Below are 20,606 nucleotides of genomic sequence, written 5' to 3' on the forward strand. Positions count from 1 at the left end.
TCTTACTTTCTCATATATAGATATAATAAAGTAAAAGAGATCCTAGAAGTAGTTATGTATTTAGAAAAACCAAATAAATCATACATAGCCCTATATAGATCACAATCCCAGAGTGCCCTTCAAGCACCATTCTTGGCCTTTCTTCACCATTTATTATATATACCTCTAGGTTCCAACTTCCAAGCAGCTGCGATCAACATTTTATTTCAGAAACTAGGCCAAGCTCACTTGTCTCTCGCACTTAGGTCCTCAGAGAATTCAGAAAGTGCAGCTCGAGAATTACCATTTGATATAGATAAGTAATATTGAGCAGTCCCATCATCGACTTGCATGCTTCTCTTCAACGAGTCAATAACCTTTCTCTTGCCTTGTTTAGTAGTCATCTTATTCAACATATGGCTAGAGTTTCCATGCGAACCATCTTGAAGAACATATGTCACTGCCACTTCCCTTTTCGCATAGGTATCTAGCTCGATGTAGTATGCTCCATTTACAAGAATGTCAGGATTGCTCATAGAGATTAACAACGTCTCCCTTGAGTATATGCCATGGTCGCTCATCATGTTGTTGAAACGTTTTATGTCCATAACCTGCTAACACCAAAAACAGAAAAATTATGAATGTAGTAATCAAAAAAAAAAAAAAATTTAAGAATGTACACACAAGTTCGTCGGCTATGTACAGGACAGGAAGAGCAAACCAACTTTTAGGACTAACAATATGCACGCAGCAAAAAAAAAAAATCAATTATTTTTCTTTAAATACAATCTTGACCTCAATATAACCAAAAGGGTAAGAAAATTTCCGTTAGGTATTTCATGTTGACATATGTAAAGTTGAATTTATTCAACTATGCGTTGACTTTATTCTGTGTCAAATTTGCTTGTAATTCAGCATTTAGAAACCTTGTATTTAGGTGAGAATAATGTAAGGGTTGTGCGTGAAAGAGTGTTAAAATTTGATTAAGAGTGTGCAACAAGAAGGTGACTCACGACTGACTCACCAAAATGAAGCACATGTGTGAAGCATACAGGAAGATGTAGATTCAGGCCAGCTAAATCGCTATAGGACAAAAAATACAGTCTGGCCTAGTCTGGTAACTGGTGACTGGAACTCGACTCATCCCAATCGCAAGTGACTCGCCTGTGCACCATGTTTTACTGAAAAGTGACTTTTCACATTCCATCTCATACCTACTATAAATACCCTTATACCCACAAAATGTAGTGAGCTTCTAGAGAGAATTTTGAGAGAGAAACTGTAATACTCCAAAAAAAAAAAGATTAAAGGAAGGGTATTTAAGTAATCTTTTGTGGGGTCAATTTGATAATTTATAATTATAAGAGAGTTTTTAGAAAATAAGGTTGAAACTCTAACTATATAAGGTTGATAATTTATAAAAACTTATTGAAAGAGGAGACTACCCAAAATACTCAAGTAGAGGAGGTTTGACTACACAATTGAGGTAAGAGCCTAAGAATCTCTTTCTTGTCAAATCTAAGTTTTATTTAGATTTAGAGTACTTTTTATGTGGGTATTTTGGCCAATAGTGAAACTATTTAATCATTCAAGAGTTTTAACGATGTAAACGAAGAAAAGTTTGGATTTATTTTCGGTAAACTAGCTAGACACTGTTCAATAACTTAATATTATCTATCCCTTTTGTTGCCTTTTGTTGCGTTGAGCGGAGATAGAATTTTTTAGGCTTCATGGGTCCGGTTTCTGCACAGGCCTTTATTCCGAAGTGATGGAGTTAGGGAGTATGAGAAATCAAAATGAATAGTAACTAGTCTAGGCTCTGAGGCGTGACAAGTTATCAGTTATCGCATGTTAAAAAAAAAAGAAAAAAAAAAAAAAAAAAAGGTGTTAACGTAATTGTGTTCAGGTGGTTTTTTTTTTTTTAATTGACTTTTGACGCTATAGGTATTCTATAGTCTTTAACCCTAGGAAACTACTTGTGGCAGAAAGTAAAGAAAATATATGATATGACTAACCCTAGGAAACTATTTGTGGCAGAAATTAAAGAAAATATATGATATGAATAGGTGGATTTTTGATGTGAGATAAAAGTGGAGAATTATTGGATATTTTACAAAGTTTTCTTCTAGTCAAGTACCTTGCAAGTTAATTTTAAAATTTTATTTTGGAGTAAATTGTATCTAAAAACTGTTTTAGGTGATATCTAAGGATTTTAGAAAAAGGATTAAAAAGAAATTCTTTTGTCGTATGCTAGTTGAGGTAAGTAACCTTATTCTAATTGGTTTTATTTTGACTACTATTGCATTTTTAACTATTGAAAATTATTTATAACTGTTAGAATTTTATTTCAACTTGTATTACTGATTTCAAGTAAAGAATTATCGCAAATATATCAGATTACTAAATATATGATGTATTTCATTTAATTGTTTTTAACTATACTGTTTCAAAGTAAAGAATAAAGAACTTTCACAAATATATATGAGCATTGAATATAAGATTTCTTTTATTTAATTGTTTTTCTTTTAGCTATATTGATTGAAGGTCAAGAATATAGAATTATCATAAATATATTTGAATACTAAATATATGATTTTATATATATATATATATTTTTTTTTTTTGAGTGAGATATATTTTTTGGTTTGAACTATGATTTGATATATATGATTTTGGACAATTTGACTATGTTTGACTCTGATACCTAGCCAATGGGGGTTATTGGTACTCTGATACCCAAACCAATGGAGGTTATTCATTAGTACTCTGATGCCCAATCACGGGAATATAGTGTAACCATAGTCATAAAATTGTTAAGAATATTAATTACGTTTGAATATTTGAACTATTTTGAGTTCTTAAAACTACATATTTGATTTTGGAAATGTTTAAGTATTTGAACTATTTTGAGTTATTAAAACTGCTTATTTATTTTTGGAACCTATTGTAAGTTATAGCTTTTGATATATGGAAAATTGACTACTTTCTAAACCATCTATGATATATTTGTAACATTAAAGTATGTGATCTATTTGCAACTTATTATTTTAAGATTATGAAATTTCTTTAGTTATTTTTGAAAATCCATAGTATATCATGACTTTTGAAGACTTATACTACATCTTATTACTTTACAAATCTATTGCTTGATAGAACTTATTAGGATTTTGGTTACTTAATGAGTTGTCAGCTCACCCCTTTTTCCCCTCCAGTTTTAGATTGTGAAGAATAGCAAGTTTTGGGAGTTTTGATATTGTGTTGCTAGCAGGAAAAGAAGTTTAGTGATTTTGATATTGGATGGTCTTCTAATAGTTTTATATTTATTGGCCAATTGGCATTATGCACATGAAGTTTGAATTTTGTTTCTATTAAATTATTGGAGATCTATTCATAAAAAAATTGTTGAGGTATTTTGAATTTATTTGAATTAATTTTTGAGGATAAATTTTAGTTGCTAAGAAGGTCTTGCACACTTGTAGGATTCTTACTTTATAAGCGTGCGGTAGTTGTCACGTGCCTAGCTTTATACTTGGGTTCAGGGCGTGACAGAAACCTTAGAGAAAAGCAAGATTGATTCATCCACAATCTTATACACTTGATTCACCAAATTCCTCTACTCCCACCCTCTCCATTATCATACCCATGAGAGGATCATAAATCAAATCCTTACCTCACCAAATTCAGAATAGTGAGAAGGTTCTTGGTGTTTGGGAAGTAGTTCAGGAGAGAATCAATTCATATTGGTTGCTGTTGCAGCATCCGGAAAGTTAGAGAAGATACAGTTCAGCGTAATCTTGTTGGAGCAAGAAGCTTAGAGGGTTTAGGTGCATTGGGTAGATTAGGCTTGAAGGGTCTATTACTATTCATGTATCCCAACTGATTTTCTAGTGGATCATTTACAACTTGGATGGCGGCGGAGAGGTTTTTTGCCCAGTTCTTCAATAACACGTGCCGGTGTTATCTTATATTTGCACCTCTCTTTCCCTTACTCTTAGCTTTTAATTTCTACTGGTTGTGATTAATTAATGGCTTAGAGTAGCTTGCTAATTTGGGTATTGCTTATATTTCATATTCCACATATATATTGTTTAAATAAAAGTTTGTATTGGAAAATTTGTATTTTGGGGTCTAAACATTCACAAGTGTTTTATACACTAAGTGAGTTTTCAATATACTTTTCTTATATATCATAATTAATGGAATATTATCTCTTTTATATGTCAAACATTGATTTAAAAATAGAAAAAAAATTTACATAATTTATCAATGTCTTATTATCTTTTAAGATTCAAAACTTATAAAAGGGAAACAAGTTACATTAAAAAGAAGAGGAAATACAGATCTAGAAGCAAGAGTAGTAATCGAAGAGAGAAAATAATAAAAGAACATTAAATTACCTTTCAAAAGGTTTTTTTTTTAATGCATCCCATATTCTTAACGTAATATTTTATTCACATTCATATAAATTTGTGTTTGGGGATAATCACATTAAAAAAAAAAAAAAAAAAAATTAGAGTTTGATAATATTTTCATGTCAAACTCTAACGTTTTAAGTGCACAAATGCTCACAATATTACAATTTGAACATTTTAAGTTTATATTAACCAACATATGGAAATTCATGTAAAGAATATTTTGAGTCTGTCAAGGTGCTAAAAAATCCTTTCATTCGTAAGTGGATTTTTTACTTTGAAAAGGTTGGAAAATGACTTATTCGTACGTAAAAAAAAAATATATATATATATATATATATAATTACAATAAAATGAATATTCTATTTTTGTGGGTTTCCTACCATAACATTCCATTACCATATAATATCCGTGTGCCAAGACTCTGGAGTAGTTACATATATGTTCATTCATAATTTGATTTCACCTTTTCTCAATCACTTTCCATCAAATATATTTTCATGAAACAACCATTACAAAATACTCATTATTACCCATATTATTTTACTCTCTAATGATGCAACAACAACAACAACAAACAAAGTCTTAGTCTCAAAATTTTGAGGTAAGCTATGGATCATTGAACTCTCAACAAATTAGTTAGGGACAGGCCATATGTATGCACAAAACTAAACCACTTTCAGATTTCCTAAAAGCAATGACAGAGGTCAGAGGTGTGCACAAAATTAAGCCACTACACAATTTCCTAATAGCAATAACACAGGTGTGCACAATCATGCCAACCAGATAAACAATAAAAAAAGAATTGCATATACTCATAATCTGATTTCATCATGTTCTCAACCATTTTCCTATCAACTATGTTCATCAAACAATACCCGTACATAAATACCCTCTGCACATCTTCTTCTTCCAATGTCCATAATAGCATTAACATAAGTTTGTGCAAAACTAAAACCTCTATAGGATAATTTAACCTAAAAACCTTTTGAAGAGGTATGTTTTCTGAACAAGACAACAGGAATCACTAACAGCAAAGATTACCCAGTGAGGGTTCCACGATACAAACAATAGCAAGCTACTTGACACAGTTATTTACCAGTTGAGTCAATCTGCAGACATTCACCATATTGGCAATCACCAATGCAAAATTTTGAAACATATTGTAGGACCTTTTACATTTTCTCAAGGAAAATGTCTATATCAGAACAGAGAAATCAATCTCAAAATCCTTTCTCTTCTTTTTAGTTTCTCCGCAAGCATTTTTTCCCTTGTATTGCTCCCACGTTTGAGAGCTCCTACTTTATATTAAAATTCTTACCAAAAATGAAAAAAATAAGCCTTTTTAGCAATTAAACAGCAAGAAAAGAAATTGGGAAACTTGTATCCAAAATTCGTGATCGCATGGCTTTGCAACACTAGTGCCAATCATTCCAACCAACCAATAATCACACCTGAATGCACATTGATTTATTATATATAATCCAGTATCTTAGCCAAAATTTCTAATTTATGAACTAAAATTTTTCTTAATTTGGAGCTAAACAAAAAAAAAAAAAAAAAAAAAAATCACTGCACAGTCTACACCAAATAGATTCACTTACTTGAAGCATGGCTCTCTCTCTCTCCGTCTTTCAACAATGATAAAATAAAGCAACGAAATTTCTACAAAATTTTTAATTTTATTTGCAGTTTCTCAATTTATCATAAATCAAAAATAGTGAGTCAACATTTTCTTTTATGTGCACATTGAAAATTTTCAGGCAAAATAATATTCCTTTTCTTTCCTACAGTTTCTAGGCAAACAAACAGCACCTAGCCCACATAAATGTACAGTTCATACTTCATACAGATAACATATGCATCTTTAAAAGCTTCAATTAAAGGTCATATTTATAATTTAAAATTAACCACCACAGCTAACAAAAATACAGTAACATCAACAACTAAGCTATACTATATGCATTATCTAAAAACCTAACAAATTTAAGTCTTTTCTTGTCCTTTCCCACACTTTCTCGATAACCAAACAGTGCTTGAGAGAACTTGACAGCCAGACTAGCCACACTATCTCCTTTAACGATCCGACGCGAAATAGCGAACTTCCAGCTCTCATTGTCTCTCCAGAAGGTTCCAGAGACTGGCTTTCCGATCACGTATCTGAGCTTCCACTTCGCCTTGAAGGCTTCAACGACGAGTTCGTCGGTGACCGAGTTTGGGACTCGGCACACGCAATGGTTGATGACGGTGGACAACACTGGACATGGAATTGGATGACTTACCACTTTTATATTATTTATCAACATCAATATCTTTTTTTCTCAAAAATAAAAATAAACAATTACCTATATCAATATAGATGTCCTGATGTGTACACCACCCAATCCATAAATAAAATGATAAAATAGTATAAACAGATTTTGATTAAATTATATTTGTTATTTCTACTAATTCTTTAATTTAATTTTTTATTAATTAAATATTTATTCACTATAAATATTTTTGTTAAATTACTGTGTTTTTTTTTAATGTGAAACAAATATTATATTAAGAGAACGAGGCAAAATACAAAAATAACCTATCTTATTTGCTTTACACGAGCCCAAAATGAATAAGAAAATTGAAGAGATCTACATGGGGATGATTTCTTCTCTATGATTTCTTTCATTTTACTAAATGTGAATTCACTTTGGACTTTGAATATGCTACATTACCACACACCATAAAGTACAAACAATATGTTCACCTGTTTATCGTTAATTATATTACTGAATATGACTCAAGTGAATATTATTGTGATATTTGTGAGGAAGAACGACACCACCCAAATTATTGGTTTTACTATTGTGAAGAATGTAGTTATTCTGCACATCCCAAATGTATTTTTGGAGAATTCTTAAATACCAAAGATGGAGACTACCGAAATATTAAGTTCGTGAGCACTTATATATCCACCATTCACCAACATCCCCTTACTCTTGTACAGGAGACTATGGACATCTCTCATTGTAACAACTGTGGTCGGCCTTGCAAGTATATAGCCCATGCATGTGCCACATGTAATATCAATTTTGACTGGCAGTGTGCAAGTATCAAATGAGAAAATGAGATAACCGGTATTTAACTTCTATATATCAAGGATGGACACTGCCTTAAGAGTTGTGATAATAAGACACTATCTATGGATTTAATCCTGACAGTGTATTTATGTTTAGTGAAATACCCATTACTGGTAGAGCAAGTTACCGTATAAAAGCCAAAAAATAAAGCTAAAACGAAGAAGCAGATCTTCACTCACTTGCGTTCTTACTTCTCTCAATATTGGGGGCAAACCAAGCGATAAAGAAAACTGTTGAATCCCTGAAGCAAATCTTCTCTCGGATTCTCTCAATTTTAATTTAAAGCGAGATTGTTTCTTAATCTTCTCCCTGGCGTGTGTGCTCTGTGTGCGTTGATCTCCTTTTAGCATTCCGTCGATTTACTCACCGGTGAAGGTAAGGATCAAATGATCGATCAGTGTTGGCTGCATATCATTTAGGGGTGGCAAAGGCAAAATCAACCCAAACCCACCCACTCTAATAGATCTGCTTGGGTTTAATTACAATGAAGAGTTTTGGACTTGGGTCATTAGGTGTAAGGTCAATGAGTATGAAATGAAATTGTGTTATTATTATGAGTTTGTTAATAAGATCTTAATCTTGACCTGCTCAATTGTATGATAATGACCTGGCGCATGTGTGTTCAATTGTCTTTGAGAACTTGTTGATTGAAGAAATTTGATGATAGGTTATGGTTGTGGCATGTTTTGTTGATATCAATATTCACTGGAATGATATAATTGTTGAATTTTATTGTGTCTACCTGGACAAGTTTGCTTAATTCATTTTGTATTTGTCACACGCTTTATGGTTTTATGTATTCTGGTGTAACTTCCTTTTATAATTGTTAATGCGAATACTTCCTGCGATAGTTGGAATCTAATTGTGTTTTTTTTTTTCATATTTGCACAAGTTTTAGTCACTAGTAAATTGATTCCATCTTTTTAAGTAAATATTTGATAGACTATGCAAATATCGTACTTCTCTGTATATTGTTATTCTGTAGTATGTTTAGAAATTTGATTTGGCCATAATTGTTCTATGGTTTCGTAATGGATTGTAGTTGTTATCTCAACTACCTTCACAATATTTATTTAGTTTGGCTAATCTTTCTATATTTTTTTGTGTTCTTTGAAATTTGTATATAATGGAGTCATTCTGTATCTTGAAATATAAAAGGAATTGAGGGCGGAAAGAGCAAGACACAGAGAGAGACACTCTGTGTGTGTGTTTTGTTTATTACATAGTGTCATTAATGTCCCTTATCATATATGTTCAATTGGTTAGAATCTGAACAGCTTTTTCTTTGGACACTGTGTTTTAACTTCTTTTATGAAAGATAATTTCATGTATCATAATGTCTTATATTTCATGTTATAACTTATAACTATGAGATTTACTCATAAGCAATTTGGTTATACTCCTGCCTAATCAGCGATCATTTCTTGATATCAAGTACCTAATAATGCTTGGTCAATGTCATTGCTAGTTTGCATCATTTACACTTCTAGTATTCTTTAGTAACAAATCAAGGTAGTTTTAGTTGGGTGAGACGTATATCAAATTCCTGCCATGGTATTTATATCTGAAAAAGAAATAAGAAATCACCTAAAAGAGGGGCGCATCTGGTTTACTGATGAGAGCCTTTAGTGGTTAATGTTTTGGTTTTAAAGAACTTCTTTTGCATCAAATACTTGAAATGGATGAGATTTTAAAATATTTGTCAAATGTTTATATTATGTTATGAACAAATTGTGGATATGCAATGATATTTATGAAAATGATTTGAGAAGTGAGTGTTCCTCCCTTTTTTCCTTTTTCTTTTTAGTTTCTGAAAAGCATGTTCTTTATATTCATTCTAGTTAGATTTTATCTTTTAGTTGGACCGCTCCTAAGTTGTTTTTTTTCTTTTTGGTTTCTGGTCTTTGGGTTATAAAAGCTTACACCTTCATTTTGGCTGTTACTGAGTTGTTCCATTGTTTTCCTTGAAACAATGAAACCCAATCAGGCTCCTCATGCATTTTTAGAGCAATTTGGGTGGAAATGGCAGCAACTGGAGCTTCATTTGTCAAAGTAAAGAGGCATATACTCGGGTTTACAACTGTCTTGAAGTCTGTAGCTTGTGAATTTTATTTTTCTGCTACTTGTTGATGCTGTATTATCAAATTCGCTGACAAAATTTGCTAGTTATTGTAAATTGCAACGCCTTGTATTTTTTGTTCCAGGCTAGATCATCTCTTAGGCCATGAGAAATTTGGTTAGTAATTTTAGTTTCAATTGGGTCAGATTTATTTTGCTCTCTCTCTCTCTCTCATTTGTAGTGATAGTGTAAAACCTGAGAATGTGATAATGTCTAAAATCCACCGGAGATCTCTCTCTCTCTCTCTCTCTCTCTCTCTCTCATTTGTAGTGATAGTGTAAAACCTGAGAATCTGATAATGTCTAAAATCCACCGGAGAAACTGATAATAAACTCTAAATTTTATTAATTTGATAACTAAATGGCTTAGAGCCTAGAACATGTTTAATTTGTAAAATAAAACCCTAGGGCAGCTAGGAAAACACCCACCGAATCATAATTTGCGCTAATCTCACAAGATGAGGTGGTAAATTTTACCAAGAACAACAAAATTGAGATAATTGTAAAATTAAAAATTATTGTCTCCAAAAGACGTCCCAAAATAAACGAGATCTTATTCGGAATTTTAAATTGAAAGTTATAATGGAAATAAATATTACAAAAAATGGCAAAAATGAAAATTTTAGGAACTTTGCCCAAAAAGTGCTTCAAATGTGGCCTAAGGCAGCATTTTTTTTTTTTATCCCAGTATCATTTCCATACATGTCACTAATTTTTACGCAATTTTATCTTTATCGTTGACGATTTTTACTAGTACTTTTTATTAAATCGTTATCACCCTGTGTGTTTCACGGTTAGATGGTCTTACTTGAGAATTCCTAGAAGTACGTACTTTTGTGATACTCGAAACCATAAAATCAAGGGATCAAAAGAAATAGAAAAGAAACACCCTTCTCCCCCCGTAGGGTTGAGAATCAGAGAGATAATAGTATAAAGTAAAGAAATGGAAAAAATAAAATGCCAAAAATTGAAGAAAAGAAAAATAATATAAAACTAGGATACCTGCTCACAAACCCAAGACCCCACTATAATTTTCTTTTTCTCTTTCCTTCTTTTAAATTTGTTTCGAAGTTTAGAGAGGAAAGGAAATATTAAATTGAAATGGAATAGATTGGAATAAAAAGGCTTAAGATAATCTCCATATTCAAACTTTAAGAAAATAATAATGAATAAAAAATAAGGAAAAAAAATAACTTTGTCTCAATTAATCAAGTGAATGAGGTGTTCTTCCATTTGTTCCTTTGTTGTTTTTGTTTCAAATAAAAGAAGGATTCCTTACTTCCACTCCTCTCAAGCATAAATTTATCTTATCTAATATTGATGAACATGAATAAAAAATAAGAAAAAAAGAATAACTTTGTCTCAATTGATCAAGTGAAGGAGGTGTTCAATTCCATTTTCTTTTTCTTTTCTTTTTTCAAACAAAAGAAGGATTCCTTACTTTCACCCCTCTCAAGCATAAATTTATCTCAACTTATATTGGTATTCATCATTGTATAGGAAAATTTTAATATATTTGCTTTACTATTTATTGAGTCATATTATTTGTAAATTTGTAGACATAATAGTGTAATCATAATTAAATGAATTTGTAAAGCACGTTGTTGATCCTTATAAAGTCACAGCTATCAACTCTTTGCATAGTGTTTGGATGAAAGGAATATAGAAATAAATGATTTATTGTTTATTTATTTTGAAAGTCATAAACTTAAAATAGCAAAAGGAATGGAATGGTTAAATTTGTTCCACTTCCACCCACAAATTTTTATGGAAAATACTAAAGGCACAACAAATTTCATTATAAAAGTTTTACATATTAACATAACAATGGATATCCTAGATAACACATTAACAACATAATTAAGACATATATTACAAAAATGATACATCAATTTATCATGTAATTTTGTTCAGATTAAAATAATTTTTTTTTTCTTGGATATGCATTTGAAGTATATGTAGTAAAATTTGCATTGCGCCTTTAATCAGTAATTTTGTATTGCGTGTGGGCAAAATGGTACATTCTTATTAATTAAATCAAAATTAGATGTTTACGCCCATTCAACTAATGCAAAAATCATTCTCACAAAAAAAAAAAAAAAAAAAAAAAAAAAAAAAAAAAACACTAAAGCACAAATAAAAAATAAAGAACAAAGATGACATTAAATTCCTTCTCTCTCTCTCTCTCTCTCTCTCTCTCTCTCTCTCCTTTACATCTAACATCCAAAGAAAGAAAGAGATCACCAAATTTACACGTAAAGTTTTTCATTCCTTTCCACTTCTTTACACTATCTAAATTATATTTGAAATTAAAAGAAAAGGAATCAATGGTGCTATAAATATTGATCTACCCAACATAAATTATTCATGCAACCAAACGGATCAATGGTTATATATTTTAAGAGAGCCAACAATTGATAGCTTGACCAACGAAGCTTTGAAGCCAAATCCAAGTTCTTGATCAATTCCTACGTAAGTATTGCTTGCTGTTATTATTTTAAATAAAACAATAGCTTGTTCTATATTGTAGAAGTGAAATACAATAAGGTTTCATTGCTATTATGAAATTAAAATTTATGATGAGTTAGTGGGCATTTTTCTTAGCTTATTCACCAATTTTTTTCCCTAAATTGAGAGATCCAAGCCCAGTTTCATTTGAAGATGGTCATCCTTTTTAAGTGCAGGTAGCATTTTGTTGAAGTGTACAAAAAGTTGTACTTGTTCGAAGAGTTCATTTTCTAGGTGAGTATCCAAGATAATCTATTAATACTTATTTATTCACATACATATAGAACACCACCTAATCAATTAGAAGCAAAACACACACAACTATCAAGTGCAATAGACAAAAGCAAAGCATCCACCACTTTCAACCATATGATGAGGGGACTTGTACCTGCAGTTAGGGGTGTGCATGGGTCGGGTTGGGTCGGGTTGAGGGGATTTTTTGACCCAACCCACCATGGTGGGTCAAAAAAAATTCAACCCAACCCAACCCATCACATAAGTCCAACCCAACCCACATGGGTCGGGTTGGGTCGGGTTGAACCCATGGATTTGACAAATTTTTATTATTATTATTATTAAATTGAGTAAAAAAAAATATAAATATTAATATATTAAAAAAACTTAAAGATTAGTATCAATGTAACTAGGGATGGCAACGGGTCGGGTTCGGGCCGGGTTTTTTCATATCCGGACCCGACCCGCGGGTCTGTTTCAGAAATCCGAATCCGACCCGTTTATTAAACGGGTTTTTTTCTTTACCCCAAACCCGCCCCGTCGGGCCTCCACGGGCCCCGCGGGCCCCGTCCCTCATGCCCAGCCAAGCCCAAAATCAGAAACACAAACTTCGATCTATGATTTTTCGGCCCAAAATCACAAACACAAACACAAATCCAAACACCATCACAAACATAAACACAGAAATCCTAAACACAAATTTTGGATCTATAATTTTCCCTTTCAAAATCACAATCACAAACACAAACTCACATTGAGAATTTGACACGAACTGAAGTTCTGAATCCAGAAAAAAAGAAAAGAAAAAAAAAAGAAAAAAGATGGAGATCGAGGTGGAGCGAGGCCGTGAGGCCATGGGCGAGGAAGATGAGAGGGGAAGAGGGCTGTGCGATAGTGAGATCGGCGACAATGAGGCCGAACGGAGTTGAGACTTGAGAGAGTAGAGAGCTGTAGGCTTGTGACAGTGTGGCGACAGTGTGAGATCGGCGACGGACTGCCTGTGCAGCTGTGCTTGACCGCTTGTGGGCTTGTGGCCGTGTGAGACAGTGAGTGAGAGAGCTGAGACAGAGTGATTGAGTGAAAGAGATTGTGAGCTGGACCTGAGGCGTGAGGCTGAGGGCGTGATATGCAAATTAGATCAGACCATGAGAGGCGGCTGGGTTAGGGAAAATGAGAGATAGGGTTTATTACAGCTATATATATATATAAGGGGGGTGTTTTTGTAATTTTAAGATAACCGGGTCATAAACGGGTTGGGTTTCGGGTCGGGTTTCGGATTTTTTAATGAAAACCCGAACCCGACCCGGACCCGCTTCGGGTTTTTTTTAAAAAACCCATACCCGACCCTATTCTTTATCGGACCGGGTAAAATCCGGCCCATTAGGGTCGGACCGGACCGGGTATCCATGGATCGGATTTAAATTGCCATCCCTAAATGTAACTCCATAAAGACTCAACACTAATGACTAAACAATAATAGTAATTTATTAGGATTTGTGTGAACTAATTGGCTTTTATATAGGATAGGAAGAATTGGTTATTTAAAAAAATTTATTAATTATATAATATATTTTTTATATATATTAAATTAGTATTAGTAGGAGGAATTGAGAAAATGTTACTCTACAGCTGGTTTTTAAAAAAAAATTATTAAATATATAATATATATTTAAATATATATATATATATATATAAGTGCCCTACAATTGATTTTTCTTTTAAAAATTTATTAAATATAAAATATATTTTAAATATATATTAAATATGGTGGGTCGGGTTGGGTTTGGTGGGTTTGTAATTTTATGACCCAAACCCAACCCGACCCGCTATAAATTTTTTTTTTATAACCCAACCCAACCCACCAAGCCTAAAAAACCGACCCAACCCGGTGGGTCGGGTTGGGTTGGGTCGGGTTTGGCGGGTCGGTGGGTTTTCTGCACACCCCCACCTACAGTTTCTACAGTTTACCTTGCAAACGGTTTGTTTATCATTACCCCCTCTATAAACTTGACTTTGGTATCAAATGTGTCTCGCTACCACTCATCTTTTTGAAGTTCAAATTCATGAGCTGGTTAATCCTCTTTAATAGGTTAGTATTATTTATCAACAACATATTAAAAAAATATTCTTAAGTAATTTTTTTATTTTTTTGTTTAAAAATTAATACATTAGTTTGTAAGATTTTAATAATAAATATAATATACTCCAAGAATCATTGATTTTCATTTTGTATCGCCGGCCTTTAGGCAAAACATTACTTGTTAATTGAGTTAAAATTAGATTTTTACCCCCATTCAGTTCAAGGTGCCGATAAATAGTACATAGAGCATCCTTATCGAGACTTCTAAAAAATTTAGCATTTACCCTCTCAAAACCTATATTTATAACATATAACACACCACTTTACAAAACAGCTTATATCATGACTTCTATTTTTTTTACAATTTTATTTAAATATTATTTCTTTATTATTTTTCAATAATTTTTTATTTTTCCTCTCTCCTCTGTCTCTCTCTTCTGTCTCTCTCTTTCTCACAGCACAGCCGGCGCCACACTACCACATCCACTCACCACCACCACCACTGGTATAACAAAACCCAACAGCCACCACACCCAAAAGCCAATAGCCACCTCACCCAGCAGCCCACAACCACCACAAACCCATCACCCACAAACCCACCACACAAACCCAACCACAAACCACCACAGCACAGCCATAGCCACCATCACCGACGGCACCCACAACCTTTGCAAATCGGGATTCCCACCACCCAAAACCAAATCAAAAACTCAACAAACTAACATCAAAACCACCAATCAAACCCAGTACCACCATAAATCACAAACCCATGTTAGAAATCACAGACCCAAAATTAGAAAGAGCATATTTTTGAAATTTCTCACCCAAAATCAAATCACAAAACCCACCCAAACCCAGCCACACCAGTCGAAACCCAGCCATGCTCACCGAACCACCGCAACCTAGCCACCCCGATCAACAGCAGAGACCCACAAACCACAAACTCGACCTCATATTCTTCACGGTTTCGCCGAACCACTACCACCATGGTTTTCAGTTGTGGATGCCGGTGAATGAAGAAAAGAGAAAGAGATATGGTTGGAGAGCAAGAACGACCGACGGAAGAAAGCCAAGAAAAGGAGAAAGAAAAAATATAAGAAGAAAAGTAAGCGGGTCCCACGGAATAAAAAAATAATATAACTTTTACACTTGGTGAACAGTGCGGTCTCAAATTTGAGACTGCACTGTTCATCCATGCAAAAAATTATGGCATTTAGAGCATTCCCATCAGCTATTCTATAAAAAATGTCATTTTAACACATCAAAAATCTACTTTACTATTTTACCACATCATTTTACAACATCTAATTTATCAGATGTTCTATTCTTCAATCTCATATATTAAAATAATATATACATCACATTAAAATATCATTAAAAAAAAACTTCAAACGGTAATATACTGCATAGCCCCCCACCACCATTGCCCATAGTAGCCGGCCACCACCCACCGCCATAACCCACCAATATCAACCCATTAAAACCCACGAAACTCAACCCACATCCACCAAAAAAAAAAAAAAAAACCCAAGTGATTTGATCTGAGAGTGTGAGATGGGCGGCGCTGCATGGTGGACGCCGATCTGCCCATCCGAACCCACCCACCGCCGATCTGTCCATTCGAACCCACCCATGCCCAACCCAACCATCAAACCACAAAAAAAAAAAAAAAAAACCACAGCTAGAGAGAGATCGGCATGGAATTGATGCGTCGGCGTTGGCGTCGGTGTCGGCGTCGATGTCGGCGACGGCATGGAAGGGAACTGATGGTGAGGAAGAAAATATGAGGGGATGAGAATGAGAGAACCGATCGGTGTTTGAGAAAAAAATGAGGAAGAAACTGACTGAGGAATGAGAGAGAAAAAAATAAAATATTCATTAAAATTATAACACATCTGTCCGTACGCTCTCAAATATGAGAGCGTACTGTTCATGTGTGCCAAATTTTTTAAGATTTAGAACACCTCATGAGAGATATTTTTTGGTGTTTGGTGTGCCAAATGCCAAATATTTGGCATTTGGCACACCTGATGAGAGTGCTCTGATGGGAGTGATTTTTAAGAGTTTGGGGTGTCAAATGCCAAATATTTGGCATTTGACACCCTTGATAAGGATGCTCTAAATGATATTAAGTTCTAAAGAAAGAAAATTATCTGATTCCTTTATTTCTTATTTCATATACATTAATCATTCATTTCTTCCCACTCTTTTAAGCTCTCTAAATCCTATTTTAGAAATCCAAATAAAAGGTTTGACAGAAATGGAGGTTTAAATATATATCTTCCCAACCTAAATTTATGCAACAAAACGGACCGTACCTTATATACTTAAGAGAGGTAACGTGGTACTTGACCAACGAAGTTTTGAAGCCAAGCACAAGTTCTTGTTCCTACGTGAGAATTGCTTGTTCTTATATATATATATATATATATATATATATATATATATATATATATATAATGTAGCTTATGTTGTATTAATAATGCAGTATTATAGAAGTGAAATGCAATAAGATTTTGTTGCTATTTTTCTATTCTATTTGAAGATGATCATCATCCCTTCTAAGTGTAGGGACTAGGAGTGACAAAAGGCTGCGTTCTGTTGAATAGCACGGAAATTGAGTTTTGCTATTTATAATACAAATGAATATGGAAGGTAAGTATATTTAAGATAATCCTTCATTAATATTTTTCAAATATATAGAACTCCCTATTCAGTTAAAAGCAAATTACACTCACGAGTATCAAGTCTAATAATACACAAAAGCAAAGCATCCACCACTTTCAATTTCTTTAAACAAATTAGTTGTGTGTCTGATTGACAGGGGAACTTAAACACATCAGCCATGAGCATCCTTTGGTCTCCTTCAATGCTGATGATTCAAATGTTTTAGAAGATGTAAGATCTAAATTATGTAGCGGGTGCGGTAAAGGCCTACATGGTTCATGCTACGGTTGCGTAATTTGTTATCCCTCTTTTTCGTTTTTCCTTCACAAGTCATGTTTCGAAGTAGCCCACTCCCACGAGGTGCAACACCCCATACTCGACAAGCACCCTCTGATCATTTGCAAAACACCACCGTATGATAAGGAGACTTGCACATGCAATATTTGCGGTGAACCTTGCATGAGTTTTATTGTTTACCACTGTCCCCTTTGCAAAATTTACGTTCATTTCAAGTGTCTTTCGTTACCGCTCTCCATTGAAAGTAAAATTCACAACCACCCATTAACCTTATTCAGGAAGTTCATCACGTTCATTTGTGATTTTTGTGGTAAAGAAGGTAAAACATTGACCTACCTATGCAATGTTAGCTTTTGTGGATTTTGGGCCCACCATAATTGTGCTTCCTTACCACGCATGGTCAAACGTATGCGCCATAAGCACCCTCTCATCCTCACTAACTCTATTAAGGATGATCATTCTGAGCACCGAGTTTGCCAACTTTGCGTGAAACATATAGACACAAACCATGGGGTTTATTATTGCTCAAGTTGTGATTATGTTGCGCACCTTGATTGCGCTACAGACAAGAATGGCATGGATGAAAATTTTATGCGGAAATCTAAAGGCAAGGAACCTGCTGAGTTAACAAATATGCTGAAATTTGAAGATTTGGAGCTTGATGAATTCGCCAATGAATCATCTTATAGTGTCCAAAAAACCAAGGTGGGTGAGGGTGAAATTAAAATACCCATAGAAATCAAACATTTTTGTCATGAGCATGACTTAAAACTTATTGATGAGCTTGAGAACTACAAAATATGTGACGGGTGTGTACGACCTATCTTCCCTCCATTTTATAGTTGTACTGAGTGTAACTTCTTTCTTCACAAATGTTGTGTAGAATTACCTCGTAAAAAGCGACACCCATTTCACCAACACCCCTTTAAGCTTGAGAGACCTTTCCTTGCTCCTTGTCATGCTTGTAACTATTTAAGTAATGGCTTTATCTACAACTGCAAGGAATGTGATTTTGGCCTTGATGTCTCATGTAGTTTGATCTCAGAATTAGACACATTAACTCACGTTGGTCATGAGCACCCCCTAATCTTCTCTAGCGCAACTAATGATAAGGAGTGTAGTGCTTGCAATTCCAAAGGAAGAATCTTTTGTTGTACTAAATGTGAATTCACTTTGGATTTTGGATGTGCTACATTACCGCATACCGTAAAGTACAAACAACATGAGCACCTATTTACCCTTAGTTATATTGTTGAAGATGACTCAGGTGAATATTATTGCGATATTTGTGAGGAAGAACGAGACTACCCAAAGCATTGGTTCTATTATTGTGAAGAATGTAATTATCCTGCTCATCCCAAATGTATTTTTGAAGAATCCTTATATTATAGATTGGGAGACTACAGAAATATTAAGTTCGGGAGCACTTACATATCCACCGTCCACCAACATCCCCTTACTCTTGTTCAGGAGACTAAGGATGGCTTTCATCGTTGTGACAGGTGTGGTGATCGTTGCCATGATATAGCCTATGCATGTGCCACGTGTAATATCAGTTTTGACCTGAATTGCATGTGGGTAATGTTAGAATGACGTAACTGGCATCCAGCTCCTATCAAGAACGGACACAGCCTTAAGAGTTGTGTTAATAAGACACTACCTAAGTATATATGTATTTAACTTCTTTTCTTTGCATCCATATGGAATATTGTTCTTATTATCAACAAAGAAGTATCTTTTTCAAGTAATTATTAATTATCCGTTTCTTTCTTATTTCATTTTTTTTTTTTTTTGGTTATAACGGAATTTGAAATAGTGATGAAATGAATGATGAATGTGTATTAATGCCTTGCTGCATTAAAGAGAGAAAACAATAAATTGAAAATATTTACAATTAAAGCTTAAATTAATTAATACACACCAAAAGCTTCCTGTCAGAGTCAGACAACATATTTTATTGTAGCTAACCAACTACAGTAGTTCTAGCCGAAAAGGCAATGCTGGCCCGTTGGGTACCAAAACCTCTTCTTCTCCATTTTTTTTTTTTTTTTTTTTTATTGTTTTATAGATATAGTGCCAATATTTATGATTTGGTAGAGCTATCAAATACAACAATGCTGCCGCTAGCATCTCTTGGAGCATCAGCATTCAAAAATACTACTCTATCTTATTTTACCATCTCAAAAAGTTATTTTATCAATTATACCATATCATTTTACAATACACCCTACATCCAAAAACTCTATTATTTTACTTTTTCATTAAAATATTATTTTTTAATCTTTCTTTATTATTTCTTTCACATCATCACTTTTTTTCAGCCAAGGATCTGATTCCAACGGAAAAGGGGTGGAATAAATTTTTTTTTTTTTTTTTTTTTACCATAGTGCTACAGTACAATTTTAAATTTAGAATTGTATTGTAGCACTATTGCAAAAAATTTTATAATAATAAGGTATACCATTTTTTAATGCAAAGGTTTTTGAGCTATGAAATGCCAAAAAGGCCTTAGATATAGCATTAGCATTCTTCAATGCTAATGCTTTTATGGATATTATAATAACATGCCTTATTTATAAGAATGTCAAGATTATTGGTGTAGTTGCACGATTTTTCTGGCCCAAATTCTATTGATCAGGCCTTGGCTCAAAGCGCAACCCACAATAAATATTTGTAGAGGATGGGTCAAAGAACTTAGCCTCAGTGAGTCTATTCGGTCTAATGCATGGATAATATTGTTACCGAAAATGAAAACACAAGAATGGAGCTCTCCTGTATGATTCTATTCCTTTCGTTCTTAATACAGTTTTTCCGTTCCCTTCTATGAGGGACTCCACTACATTATATAGCTCTCCTCCTCTCATCTCCACCTTACACTTGTTGACCATCTAAGCATCTACTTGAGCACCTGTCCCATCAGCCGCCCTCATCACTCCCTTCGTGAGTTGCAGAGGCCAATGTGGTACTGTTCAGGGGTCTTTTCCTCATTAATGCGGCCAAGAGGGTGGTTGGGGCGCAATTAATGTGGTGGTAGCTTTTGTCAGATATTTTGGATTTTATTCATTTTATATGTTGGGAGGATGAACCGAAATGAGTGGGGAGAGTTTTTCGTCTGGGTTTCGTGATGTCCGAGGAGGAGTTACTCCTCGGACAGGTTTCCTTGGCGTTATTGGGATTGAGTAACGCTTCATG

The 20,606-nt window shown here is 33.8% G+C and overlaps 2 protein-coding genes across 2 annotated transcripts; one reads left to right on the forward strand and one right to left on the reverse strand.

The window, feature by feature from the left end:
- Window positions 1-224: 224 nt before the first annotated feature.
- Window positions 225-15,438, reverse strand: LOC115980230 (F-box protein At1g55000-like). Its single transcript, XM_031102505.1, has 3 exons — window positions 15,339-15,438; window positions 6,428-6,648; window positions 225-593 (listed from the first exon to the last, which is right to left on the reverse strand). The coding sequence occupies exons 1-3, from the start codon at window positions 15,436-15,438 to the stop codon at window positions 225-227; spliced, it is 690 nt and encodes a 229-aa protein (XP_030958365.1).
- A 1,660-nt stretch (window positions 15,439-17,098) lies between these two features.
- On the forward strand, window positions 17,099-19,086 carry LOC115980231. The gene is made up of 3 exons (XM_031102506.1): window positions 17,099-17,105; window positions 17,275-17,348; window positions 17,448-19,086. Exons 1-3 carry the CDS (start codon window positions 17,099-17,101, stop codon window positions 19,005-19,007), a joined length of 1,641 nt encoding a protein of 546 aa, XP_030958366.1. The 3' UTR covers window positions 19,008-19,086.
- The last annotated feature ends 1,520 nt before the right edge of the window (window positions 19,087-20,606 follow it).

This window comes from Quercus lobata, chromosome 3 (assembly GCF_001633185.2).
Source record: "Quercus lobata isolate SW786 chromosome 3, ValleyOak3.0 Primary Assembly, whole genome shotgun sequence".
NCBI classification, from domain to species: domain Eukaryota; kingdom Viridiplantae; phylum Streptophyta; class Magnoliopsida; order Fagales; family Fagaceae; genus Quercus; species Quercus lobata.